This window comes from Heterodontus francisci, chromosome 30 (genome assembly GCF_036365525.1).
Source record: "Heterodontus francisci isolate sHetFra1 chromosome 30, sHetFra1.hap1, whole genome shotgun sequence".
Lineage (NCBI taxonomy): Eukaryota > Metazoa > Chordata > Chondrichthyes > Heterodontiformes > Heterodontidae > Heterodontus > Heterodontus francisci.
In genome coordinates, this window is record NC_090400.1 from 5772615 (window position 1) to 5786775 (window position 14161).

The 14161-nt window shown below is 47.0% G+C and overlaps 1 protein-coding gene across 1 annotated transcript in view; it reads right to left on the reverse strand.

Annotated features, from left to right (window-relative positions):
- Positions 1-7067: 7067 nt before the first annotated feature.
- LOC137346462 (multidrug and toxin extrusion protein 1-like) overlaps positions 7068-14161 on the reverse strand; it is a 90239-nt gene continuing 83145 nt past the window's right edge. The window contains exons 16-17 of the mRNA XM_068009913.1: positions 9433-9514; positions 7068-7300 (exon numbers count right to left, since the gene is read on the reverse strand). Of these exons, the coding sequence (XP_067866014.1) occupies positions 7068-7300; positions 9433-9514 (315 nt within the window). The remainder of the gene's footprint in view (positions 7301-9432; positions 9515-14161) is intronic.

Sequence of the window (14161 nt, forward strand, 5' to 3'; positions counted from 1 at the left end):
GCTCTAGGGTTGCCCCACAGTTTGGTGATGCCTCCCTGCTCACTTTCCTCCAGGCTATGTGGGCAAGACCGGAGGTCCTTTTCCCCAGCAATGGTAAGAAGAGGCCCTCCTGCCTGACCAAGTCAGCCTGGCTGGAGGTGGCAGGGGAGGTGAGTAGCAGTGGGGCCATCCGGCATCAAAGGGTGCAATGCCAGAAGCGAATAAACGATCATTCCCCCAGCCAGCCGGGGCTCTTCAGGCCTCGTGCGTGCGCACAAAGTACGGCCGCCAAAGACATCCACAGTCAAAGGGCAATCTCATCAGCAGCCTTCCTCCAGTCAGGCTGCTAGTGCAGAAGTGGCAACGCAAAGGAGACCCACAAGCATTTACAAAAACCACCGTGACACAAATCAGTCTGCACAGGTGACACAACACTGTAAAACGTTCAATCTCTAACACTTCTTCACTAACATGTGTGTTGCTTTTACTGTGTTAATGAAGTGTGCCAGCAAGTACCAATTGTGTCTCCTTGCATTACATCATTGGCCTTTCAGAACTGCTGGTGTATATGGAGTAACATCATTGCCATGCCAGTATTACTCAAGTGCATCTCCACGGATGCTGTGGAGATGGCTAATGGTTCAGTTCAGGCTGCACTTGAGGTGCCCTATGCCCACCAGCTGGCATCATACCTTGGTATCTCCAGACAAAGTTGAATAAACTTCATCGTGAAAGATGATTAGTGCAGGTAGAAGCTCCTATTCTCAAAGAAAGACTCAATAGCTTCATTAAGATATATGAATGCCTGACTAATGGCTGATATAAAGATGTTGCAGATGTGGACTGCTGCACAGCAGGTGAGTGAGGGTGCTGTGTGGCTTGCAGAGCTCATGGTGGATCCTATGGTGCAGAGTCCCTTTGTCTGATAAGCCACTGCCGTGCATCCCTAGCTCGCTGCTTTCCCTGAAAGCAGAGCCTGGTGCCCTCTGCCCTCCCATGTGCCTTTCCTGTTGTAAGTCCTCAGCATCCTCATAGTCCAAGGAGAATTCCTGCTGACATCTCTCCTCATCATACCAGGCCTGCCCCCTATTGGGTGCGTAGTTGTGCAGAGCACAGCGAGCAGCAAAGAAAGAAGCTGCCCTTTGCAGTTCGTAATACAGGGCACCACCTGATCTATCCGGGCAGTGGGAGAGCATTTTCAGCTTGCCGATTGCCTGCTCTATGGTGTTTCTTGTAGCTCCATAGCTGGCATTGTGTCTCTCCTCTACAGCAGTGGTGGGGTCTCTCACTGGTGTCAGGAGCCATGTCTGCAAGGGATAGCCTGTGTCTCCAAGAAGCCACCCCTCCATCTGAGCCAGTTCAGTGAACAGCAGTGGCAGCTGGGACTGGCGTAGGATCCAGGCGTCATGGCAGCTGCCTGAGAGGCGGACACAGATTTGCATGAAGCATCTCCGGTGATCACATACCAGCTGCACCTAGATTGAGAGGATTCTTTTACTGGTAATGTCTGCAGGTGGTCACCTGGCGGGAGGCTTGATTGCCATCTGGGTGCAGTCTGTGACCCCTTGCACCTTTTGTTATCTGACGATGGTGCCTGGCTGTGAGGGTCCATTCTGTAGCGGCCTTCACAGCCAGGCACTCACTGGCCCTCCGGTACAGGCCATCCGTGACCTCCCTGATGCAGCAGTGCACTGCTGACTGTGTGACCCCACAAATGTCTCCGGTGGGCCCCTGAAATGATGCATAGGCCAAAAGCTTAAGAGCTGCTGTCACTAAGAGGTCCACAGGCATAGGATGGCCACCGAATACCATGGTCTGCAGGTCATTGTTGAGCAGGTCACAGAGATCTGTCACCACCTCACTCTACATCCGCAGTCGCCTCTGACATTGACGCTCTGACATCCGTTGTTATGTCATGTGAGACTTGATGATGCTCGGCGTTCTATAATGGCGAGCTCCCCTTGGGGGCTGCTGCTCACAACTGGGGACTTGTACATGTACCTGCCTATTGATTCAGCCTGCGGTGCATATGGATTCTCAGGAGAAGTGGATCAGACCATGTAGGATGAGCCATACCCATCTCCACGTGCCAAATAAAGCTGTGTCCTTCACTTTTTCAGAGGTTCCTAACAGGGCAGGTACTGTTCTTGATGGTTACATCAGGTGCTTTCATTGATCATCCATGGCGTGGCATGGCATTGCCTGTCTTAGCTCCCACTAAGAGTGGCACATCATGTCTACATTAAGGTTCTACCAGCTGCATCGATTGCCCCATCAGCCAGATAACCTTTACATGCCGACTGTTTCTGGCATCCTCTTCTCACACAGGGTGACTGGAATGCCATTGCTCCTTCACTCACACAAACAAACAATGGCGCAGAGCGGCCACCGTTTACGGTGGCGGAGGGGGTACACGATACCTCCCTTCATGCCTGCAGAGATATGCATCCTGTGACAACATCTCCCCCTCCCACCTCCCTTCCAGTATGCAGAGTTGAGACCCCGGTTTACAGAGACTTACCTGCACTGTCTGCGATTGCTCCCTTTTCTGCTGTCAACAAACAAACAAAGAACAAAGAACAGTACAGCACAGGAACAGGCCATTCAGCCCTCCAAGCCTGCGCTGATCTTGATGCCTGATTAAACTAAAGCCTTCTGCACTTCTGGGGTCCGTATCCTTCTATTCCCATCCTATTCATGTATTTGTCAAGATGCCTCTTAAACGTCTCTATGGTACCTGCTTATACCACCTCCCCCGGCAACATGTTCCAGGCACTCACCACCCTCTGAGTAAAGAACTTGCCTCGCACATCCCCTCTAAACTTTGCCCCCCTCACCTTAAACCTATGTCCCCTAGTAACTGACTCTTCCACCCTGAGAAAAAGCTTCTGACTATCCACTCTGTCCATGCCGCTCATAACTTTGTAAACCTCTATCATGTCGCCCCTCCACCTCCGTCGTTCCAGTGAAAACAATCCGAGTTTTTCCAACCTCTCCTCATAGCTAATGCCCTCCAGACCAGGCAACATCCTGGTAAACCACCTCTGTACCCTCTCCAAAGCCTCCACGTCCTTCTGGTAGTGTGGTGACCAGAATTGCACACAATATTCGAAGTGTGACCTAAATAAAGTTCTGCACAGCTGCAGCATGACTTGCCTATTTTTATACTCTGTGCCCCGACCGATGAAGGCAAGCATGCCGTATGCCTTCTTGACTACCTTATCCACCTGCGTTGCCACTTTCAGTGACCTGTGGACCTGTACGCCCAGATCTCTCTGCCTGTCAATACTCCTAAGGGTTCTGCCATTTACTGTATACTTCCCACCTGCATTAGACCTTCCAAAATGCATTATCTCACATTTGTCCGGATTAAACTCCATGTGCCATTTCTCCGCCCAAGTCTCCAACCGATCTATATCCTGCTGTACCCTCTGACAATCCTCATCACTGTCCGCAACTCCACCAACCTTTGTGTCGTCCACAAACTTACTAATCAGACCATCTACATTTTCCTCCAAATCATTCATATATACTACAAACAGCAAAGGTCCCAGCACTGATCCCTACGGAACACCACAAGTCACATCCCTCCATTCAGAAAAACACCCTTCCACTGCTACCCTCTGTCTTCCATCACCGAGCCAGTTCTGTATCCATCTTGCCAGCTCCCCTCTCATCCCATGTGACTTCACCTTTTGTATCAGTCTGCCTGAGGGACCTTGTCAAAGGCTTTACTGAAGTCCATATAGATAACAACCACTGCCCTTCCTTCATCAATCATCTTCGTCACTTCCTCAAAAATCTCAATCAAATTTGAAAGACACGACGTCCCCTTGACAAAACCATGCTGCCTCTCGCTGCTTCTCTCATGTTCAGTGAAAAATCGAGAACTGAGGAGCAACGAGCAGCAGGACATATAATCAGGCAAGGTAAGTAGCACTTAACATATTTAAATTAGAGGTCTGCTGCTGGGCAGCAGGGGGGCCGTAATGAGGTCCCGCCGCCGCCAGTAAAATGCGACAAGGTCTTGTCGGCATCGGGGGTCGTGGCGGGCCGCTCCAGAAAGTATTTCACGGGCCCCCCTGCCATGACCCCCGATGTCAAGGGGCTGGTAAAATTCAGCCCAGAGAGACAGTGACAGCCAGACAGAGAGACAAGAGACAGAGACAGAGGGAGACACAGAGAGGGACAGAGAGAGACAGAAAGAGAGAGAGACAGACAGACAGACTGCGAGAGACAGTGACAGCCAGACAGAGAGACAAGAGACAGAGACAGAGGGAGACACAGAGAGGGACAGAGACAGAGAGAGACAGAAAGACAGAGACAGACAGACTGCGAGAGACAGAGACAGCGAGACAGAGAGATACAGAGAGAGAGACACACACACACACACAGACACAAAGAGAGAAACAGAGAGAGAGAGAAACATAGGGAGAGAGAGAGAGACAGATGGACAGATAGAGAGAGAGAAAAAGATAAAGAGAGAGAGAGACTGAGAGAGAGACACAGAGACAGAAAGACAGAGGGAGAGAGACAGATAGACAGAGACAGATATAGAGTGAGACAGAGACAGAGAGAGATAGAGAGACAAAGAGAGAGACATACAGAGAGAGAGAGAGAGAGAGAGAGAAACGGAGATGCAGAGAGAGAAAGAGACCAGGGAGAGCGATAAAGATCATTCCTGACAGATGGACATCTATCCAGAATATTCTGCATTGCTACATCAAGCGTGTGGACAAACGTTATCTGCTTCTGTAAGCAAAAACAATGCCAGGTATCTCACTAAATCAGTGTTCAACATAGTGATGAGAAAGTACATTTAAAGCTTTTTCACAAAAACACCCAGTTTTTGTTGTTTTGATTAATACTAAAAGAAATTTCTAATACCTTTATCTTTCTGAAATTTGCTCACTGAAATTTGCTTCAGTTATATAGGGCATTGGTGAGATCACATCTGGAGTACTTGTACAGTATTGGTCGCCTTATTTAAGGAAGGATGTAAATGCATTGGAAGCATTACAGAGAAGGTTTACCAGACTAATACCTGGAATGGGCGGGTTGTCTTATGAGGAAAGGTTGAACAGGCTCGGCTTGTATCTGCTGGAGTTTAGAAGAGTAAGAGGCAACTTGATAGAAACATATAAGATCCTGAGGGGTCTTGACAGGTTGGATGTGGAAAGGATGTTTCCCCTTATGGGAGAATCTAGAACTAGGGGTCACTGTTTAAAAATAAGGGGTCTCACATTTAATACAGAAATGAGGAGAAATTTTTTCTCTCATAGTGTTGTGAGTCTTTGGAACTCTCTTCCTCAAAAGGCAGTGAAAGCAAAGTCTTTGAATATTTTTAAGGCAGAGGTAGATGGATTCTTGATAAGCAAGGGGGTGAAAGGTTATCGGGGGAGGCGGGAATGGGGAGTTTAAGTTACAATCAGTGAGCCATGATCTTGTTGAATGGCGGTGCAGACTCAAGGGGCCGAGTGGCCTACTAATTCGTATGTTTGTATATATGTAAGTTTGCTCTTCCCTAATCAGTACTGCGACTCCACCTCCCCTTTCTCTTTCACTACTTGTTCTAAATACTTTGTATCGTTGTATATTAAGTGCCCAATCATCACCATTTTTAAGCCACTTTTCCATTATTGGCACTGCATCATATTCTCACATGGCTATTTGCTTGTAGCTCACGGATCTCATTCACACTCTGTGTGTTCACATACATGAATTCTAAAGCTGCCACCATCTGCCCTAATATTTCCGTACCTAGCTCAGTGTCAAATTTTGTTTGATAACACTTTTGTGAAGAACGTTCGGAAGTTTACTACATTGAATACGCTACATAAATACAAGTTGGTGTTGTTGTTGGATTGCGTAGCTCCGCATACAGTGTGCTGCTTTCCTGTTTAGCATCTATGCATTTGCTGTGCTGTAGCTTCACCAGGTCAGTTAGTCATTTTCAGGTATGCTTGGTGCTGCTCCCATCATGCTGTTTTACACTACTCAAAGAACAGGGTGGGTCACCTGACTTGTTGGTGATGGAGGAATGAGGAATATACTGAGCCATGAGTGTCCGGATTGTGGTGGTACCCAATTCTGTTTCTGCCGATGGACCGAAGCACCTCATTGATGCCCACTTTTGAGCTGCTAGATGTGTTCTTAATCTATCTCAGTTAGCACATTGGCAGTGCCACAACACTTGATGGAGGGTGTCCTCAGTGTGAAAAGGATTATGTGATGATTTATCAAGTCAACAAATACCATCGTGGACACATGTAATTGCTAAAAGTAGATTGCTGAGGATGAGGTCAAGTACACTGTTCCCTTGTGTTTGTTCTCTCACCACCTGTCTGCAAGCTATATCCTTCAGAACATGGCTAGTTCGATCAGTGGTGCTACTACCAAGCCGGTCTTGGTGATGGGCATTGAAGCCTCCCAACCACAGTACATTCTGTGCCCTTCCTACCCTCAGTGCTTCCTCCTGGTGTTCATCATGGAGCAAAACTGATTCATCATCTGAGAACGGATGGTAGGTGGTAATCAGTGGGAGGATTCCTTAATTATGTTTAACCTAATGCAATAATACTGCGAGGGGTCTGGGGTCAATGCTGATGACTCCCAGAGCCAGTAACCCCCATTGACTGTATACTACTGTATCCCCACCTGTGGAGGGTCTGTGCTGCTGGTGTGATGAAACATATCCAGAGAGAGTCATATTGGAGTCTGGGACATTGGCTGATGGATATGACTAAGTTAGACTCTTGCTTGCCTAGTCTTATACATCCACAAACTGATCACAAGAATGGCAGCTTGTTCACTGGGACTCTGGACAACAATTGAATGGGAAAATGGTCTTTCCAAGCGCGAAATCTTAACACCATCCAACTGAAATATCAACAGTTTATGAGACATTTGGAAATCTGTTTGTAACTGATCATTGTTCATAAATTTTTCTTTATTATATATTTAGAAATCGATTGGAGAATCTGAACAGCCACAGTCAGATTTTGTGTGAAATTTGGCCTCTATTGTAATTCAGGCACAGTTTTACTTCTCATGCTACAGAAAATAATCTTGTTTTCTCTCTGTAATGTTCACTTTGTAAGAATAAAGTGTATCACTAGTCCAATTGCCAGTACCAATGGTCCTGAAAGGAAAGCTAGGCCACGACGAATGATCAGTTGTTTTGTGGACAAGATTTCTCCAACTGTGGTAACTCCAGTGTCCAGAATGGAAGACTCATCTGTAACACGGTCTTTGTCTATGTTTTGTTCCATTTGACAAACATTGGGCATTGGAACCACTGCTCTGTTTCCTGTGTCCACTTCTGTGAAGGAAAGCCACATGGAAAAGTTGTAAGTACATGATGTTACTGGTTGATCCAATTGTTTTTAGGGGGGCTGGTGATCAGAACAATGATCTCCTCCATGACGACCAGCAACAACACATGAGCTACAGACATAGGAACATAGAGCAGGAGTAGGCCATTCGGCCCATTGAGCCTGCTCTGCTATTCAATATGATCATGGCTGATCATCCACTTCAAAGCCTTTTTCCCACACTATCCTCATATCCCCTTATGTCATTTGTATTTAGAAATCTGTCAATCTCTACTTTAAACATACTCAGTGACTGAGCTTCCACAGCCCTCTGGGGTACAGAATTCCAAAGATTCACAACCCTCTGAGTAAAGAAATTTTTCCTCATTTCTGTCCTAAGTGGCTTCCCCCTTATTTTGAAATTGTTCCCCTGGTTCTAGACTCCCCAACCAGGTGATCTGTCTTGCCAAAAGTACGGGATACTCCTGGACTCCTAGTTTTGGACTACTTTAGTACAGAGTTTCTCTACTCATTGTCAACTGAGGGTTAGCTGTGTAGCCCTCCTGACTAAGTTTGAGAGACCAGTTCAACACAACAATTAACAGGAGATTAACTGGCACAAAAATAGACATTGCCCCTTTTTACCTTTAGGATTTTTACTTACTGTTCAGAACCCTCCCTGATCCAACTGAGAGTTGGGCCACAAATGGGCTGAGAACCAGTCCACAAAGTTATGGCCAGCAATACGACCAACAACTGGCAAAGGTTCATTGACCCCATCATTGGTGGATGTGACCATGAATCACCACAGGTCAGTTGGAGTTTCACAGCTCAAGTACTAGTGTTCTATTAAAATATGAATGAAGACTTACTGAACAATCTGGTGATATCTTGGTGTTTTAATTAAAGAGGAACCAAAGTCAAAGTGAACAGGCAGGAGGAGTGTATGAAGTGCACTCCTTTTACCTCATAGATATTGGCAGCCAAGCACATGTGTTCTTTCTTTTTGTTCCAGGGGAAATGCTGGGCAAGAAGGCATTTATTGCCCATTCCTCTTGCCCTGAGAAGGTGGTGATGGACCTTCTCCTTGAACTATTGCAGTCCTTGTGGTGACAGTGCTTCCACAAGGTTCCCAGAGAGGGATTTCCAGGACATTGACTCCGCAATGATGAAGAAACGGTGGTATACATATCCAAGCCAGGATGGTGTGTGAATTGAAGAGAATTACGGGCAGTGTCCTCCCAATATATTCACCAGCAAAAGGTTTTAATGTATCTGATTGTGAATTGTGAAAATATTAAACCCCTGTGGAAATTCAATCCTATTGTGTGCTATCTGCACTGCAGATTACTTACATTAATTGCTCTCATTTTATGTTGACAAGAAGTAATCTAATAATAAATTGTCCCTGCAATCATTTAGAATCCTGACAATTATTGGTCTGGAATCTACTTCAACAACATAAGTTAGAATGTTTTGTGCCCCAAAACTCAGAAGCAGCCGACAGTCAATTCTGGGACATCGGTGGTAAAACAGAAACAGACTCTCAATCTCTGATATGATCCTACTTCCAGTTTCCTGTGTGGCACATAATGTTATTTATTTGTATGTATGTGTTAACTACAGAGTTTTGATCTCAAAATTATTGTTGCCTTTACTGATGTCCAGCAAGGGTTGAACTTTAAATTAGGTGGGAATGAAAATGGAATTCTTAGCTAGAGCAGATTCCTGAGTGTATTTGACAGTGGGAATTTCTTGCAGCATAATTGAGTTTGATAGATGAACTAAATTATACTTTGAATATCTTCTCTTCTTCTTTGGCCTCCTTATCTCGAGAGACAATGGATACGCGCCTGGAGGTGGTCAGTGGTTTGTAAAGCAGCGCCTGGAGTGGCTATAAAGGCCAATTCTAGAGTGACAGGCTCTTCCACAGGTGCTGCAGAAACATTTGTTTGTCGGGGCTGTTACACAGTTGGCTCTCCCCTTGCGCCTCTGTCTTTTTTCCAGCCAACTACTAAGTCTCTTCGAGTCGCCACACTTTAGCCCCACTTTGAAAGAAAATGTACCATAAAAGCTTTTCAATCTGCTTGTATCAGTTGATTGGTGCATGTTTTAAAGTCAGCACAAGATGCTTTTTTACCTGTTGACCTATATTGGGTTTGACCACCAGAGGCGATGTTTGAGGTGTGCCCATCTTTCATCACACCTGCATTGACCAGAGCCTTCAAACAAAACACAAAAATCATCACTAAAGGCAAAGGAAGGACACAACAGAGACAGCACTTTCTGTACAAAGCACTCTTCAATCTATTATTTTCAACCTGCTTTTAATATAATATAATATAAAAGTTGTTAGGATTTAAGATATTTGCATATGTGATCCAGTCTAGAGACCTGTCATTTCAAATCTTGCATCAAGAGATAGTCCAGTGACATATTATGCAGAGTTCTATTTATGGAGGGAGGGAATTCCATTCTTTTAATGGGAAATAACAATTCAGACCAGTCTGAGGATCAGTTTTCCTGCTGATTGAGTCAGAGCATGGAGAGAGGAACTTCTCATCCCATCAGTCTGAGCTGTGTTCAAAAGCAAGTAGTAGAGGTGGACTACACAACCAAATCTTGGTTTGATTTTACCAGAAAATCTGATGCTCAGACCCTTTCTTTAAAGGAGCATTATACATAATTCACCATCTGGAGAGAAGATACAATGAGCTGGATTTTACTTGTGCGCCACAAATCGCAAAGGCGCACTTTGAGTCAGCAGCCTTCACGTCCAGAAGTGCCACCGCTGAGCCCCCATGATAATTTGCGTGGGGGCTTATTAGCAGTACTGCATCATGCCTCCCTCTCCCCCATATTACGTGGGGAGAGGCGGGACATCCGGAGCAGTGAGGGACCTTTTGACAGCTGTGTAGCAGGTGCTGGGGCCCTATTTAAAGCTCCCTAGCACCTGCTTCCTGACAGCTGCCAAAGAAATACTCACCTGACTGCTGAAGAGTGGGGCTGCTGTCAATCTGGCAGCAAAGCAGAAAGTGCTGGAGAAACCCAGCAGGTCAGGCAGCATCTGTGAAGAGAGAAGCAGAGTTAACTTGACCAAGTTCACAGACCTGAAAGTTAACTCTGCTTCTCTCTTCACAAATGCTGCCTGATCTGCTGAGTTTGCCCAGTACTTTCTGCTTTGCTGCCACATACTTACCCTGCTGTGTCCCAGTGTCCTGTGAAGTTGCAATCCACTTCTTCCACTCAAGTAGGCGTGCTGCACCTGGGTGAATAATCTTACATTTGCACATATCAGGACATGAGACTTAAATGTACCATAAAAGGCAAATTCACAAGAGAAATAAAACCATAATTGAAGAATATTTTTATACTATGGGCTTGTAATCATCTGAGTGTGAAAAGCTGCAGACTAATATGCATTTGGAATCTGTATTCACCTGTCTGTTAACTGTTATGTGAAAAGACAGGTAAACGCAATTAAACAATCTTTGTAAAGACGGAGAAAAATATGTTCATATTCGAGCTGCTTTGCCAACTGGAAATATTCCATCAATAATTATGATCAGTTGCTTCAGAAGCAAAGTGTACGTGAGAATGTGTTAATGTGTAATAGAGGAGAAACCAGGACAACAGGACAGATTTCCTCGCTAGTCCTGCATGGCCTTTTAAACATTTGCAAGAAAAACTTGCAGCCAGAAGTTAGAGCAGTTACACTGTGGAGTCACCTTTGCATTTAAAGGTACAAACCAAAAACCGAGGATGGCAGAGGGGTGCTCCAGGGAGGCCCCACAGTTCAGCAATACCTCCCTGCTCACTTTCCTCCAGGCTGTGCAGGCAAGGCGGGAGGTCCTTTTCCCCAGTGATGATAAGAAGAGGCCCTCCTGCCTGTCCAAGGCAGCTTGGCTGGAGGTGGCAGGGAAGGTAAGTAGCAGTGGGGCCATCTGGCATCAAAGGGTCCAATGTCAGAAGAGGATGAACGATCATTCCCCCAGCTGACCGGTGCCCTCCAGGCCTCGTGCGTGCAGAGAACGACTGCCAAACTCATCCACAGCCAAACGGCAATCAGATCAGCAACCTTCCTCCAGTCAGGCTGCCAGCACAGAGGTTGCACTGAGAAGGGGCACTCGCAAACATTTAAAGAGAACACACTGACATAAATGGGAATGCACGGGCGTCACAGCAATGTAAATACATCTTTCACCAAATGTTCTTCACCAACATGTGTGTCCTTTTTTTCTGTGTGAATGATGTGTGCCAGCATGTAGCGCCAATGTCATTTCCCTTTGCACCGTTGGTCCTTCAGGAAAGCTATCATATGCAATAACACCATTGCCATGCCACCATTACTCATGAGCGTCTCCATAGATGCAGTGACATGGACATTGGTTCAGTCAGCTGCTGCCTCTAATGGTTTACACAGGGATGCTGCAGATGTGGACTGGTGCACAGCAGGTGAGAAAGGGTGATGTGTGGCTTGCAGAGCTCATGTCAGTTCCTATGAAGCAGACAGCCTTTGTCTGATAAGCCACTGCCGTACATCCCTAGTTCACTGCTAGCCCTGTATGCAGAGCCTGGGTGCCATCTGCCCTCCCACGCGCCTTTCTTGTTGTAGGTCCTCAGTGTCCTCATAGTCCGAGGAGGAATCCTGTTGATGTCTTCCCTCATCATACCAGGCCTGGCCCCTATTGGGTGTGTAGTTGTGCAGAGCAGCAAAGAAAGGAGCTGGCCATTTCAGCCCATAGCACAGGGCACCACCCGATCTATCCAGGCAGTGGGAGCGCATTTTTAGCATGCCAATCAGCTGTTCAGTGATGGCTCTTGTAGCTTCGTGGCTGGTGTTGCATTTCTCCTCTACAGCAGTGGTGGGGTCTCTCACTGGTGACAGGAACCATATCTGCAAGAGATAGCCTTTGTCTCCAAGAAGCCACCCCTCCATCTGAACCAGTTCAGTGAACAGCAGTGGCAGCTGAGACTGGTGCAAGATGAAGGCATCATGGCAGCTGCCTGAGAAGTTGGCACAGATTTGCATGAAGCATCTCTGGTGATCACATACCAGCTGCACCTAGATTGAGAGGATTCTTTTCATGGTAACATCTTCAGGTGGCAGTCTGGCGGGCGACTTGATGGTCACATGGGTGCAGTCTATGAACCCTAAAACCTTTGGTTATCCAGCAATTGTGCCAAAACCGATGGCCCATTGGGCCTGGCTGTGAGGGTCCGTCCTGAAGCAAGCATTCTCACTGGCCCTCCGGTGCAGGACATTGGTGACCTCCCGATGCAGCGATGCACTGCTGACTGTGTGACCCCACAAAGGTCTCCGATGGGCCCCTGAAATGCTGCACAGGCATCTAGCTTAAGAGTCACTACCACTATGAGTATCACAGGAGTAGGATGTCCACTGAAGCCCATGGGCTGCACGTCACCGTTGAGCAGGGCACAGAGATGTGTCACCATCCTCTCTACATATGCAATTGCCTCTGACACTGGAGCCCTGACATCCAATGGCATGTCATGTGGGGCCTGTAGATGCGTGGCAAACTGTAATGGTGAACTCCCGTTGGGGGCTGCTGCTCATGACTGGGGGCATCTATGTGGACTGCACCTGCCTGTTGATTTTGCCTCCAGTGCATACGGATTCTCAGGAGAAGAGGATCTCACAATCTAGGATGATCCATACCCATCTCCATGTGGTAAATAAAGTTGTATCCTTCATTTATTCAAAGGTTCCTAACAGGGCATGGATTGGTGTTGATGGGTACATCTGATGCTTTCATGGATCAACTATGCGTCACGGCATGGCATTGCCCATCTTGGCCAACACTCAGAGTGGCACAGCATGACCACATCAAGACCAGCTGCATTCATATCACCTTAACGATCCTACACTGTCTGGCACCCTGCCCACACACAGCGTGACTCGAGTGCTATTGCACCTTCACACACAAACAAACGCAGAGCGTACATTGTTTATGGAGGGAGGGTACACAGTACCTCCCATCAAGCCTGCACAGCTTTCCCTCCAGTAATCCCAGACCCCCTCTCACCTCCCTTCAAGTATGCAGAGTTCAGACCCCTGTACTTAGCTTTACTGTCCAGGTATTCCTGCTTCAGATGTCCTGTTGGCTTTTATGTTCGTGAACGGGACAGGATGTGATGGCCACCTGTTCAAAGTAGAATGTGGAAGTGTGGAGCGAGAGGCAGTGTGATGCATAATCAGGAGAGGTAAGTAGCCCCTTACATATGATAATTGGGTTGCCGCTGCCGAGCAGCGTGGGGGTGGCCACACCGAGGTCCCCCCACTGCCGGTAATATGCGGCGGGGCCTTCTTGACGTTGGGGGTTGAGGCGGGCCTCACCGTGCAGAATATTACGGGCCCCCCGCCATGAACCCCAACATCAAGGGGCTGGTAAAATTCAGCCCAGTGTCTCTGGAGATCCTGTGCAATGTGTCACAGAGTGACTTGTATCCGTGGTTCCCCACACTGTGAATTCCTGATCCCAGCTGTTTTGCTTGGGGACAAGGAGAACTGTAGGGAGGCCCTGAACTTTCCTATGACTGTTCCTGGGCCTGGCTAAGTTGTCAAACCACAGATCCAGGCAGCGTGCAGTAGAGGGGTCGCTCATCTTGGCTACCTGCCTCTCTTCCACAACTATGTTTGTGCCCAGGTGTAGCTGGAGAGGGAGCGCACAGTATCCCCCAGTAAGCCTGAGGCCTTCCATGGCCAGTGGGCACTGGAGCGACTGGAGTGCATCATTGACACCAGGAACCAAATTTTAATGTAATTTGTTGAGTTTTTTTATGATTTACAGTCTATTGGCTCTGCCACTTTAAAGGTGCCACTGGCGAACTCTTAAAGTTGATGACAC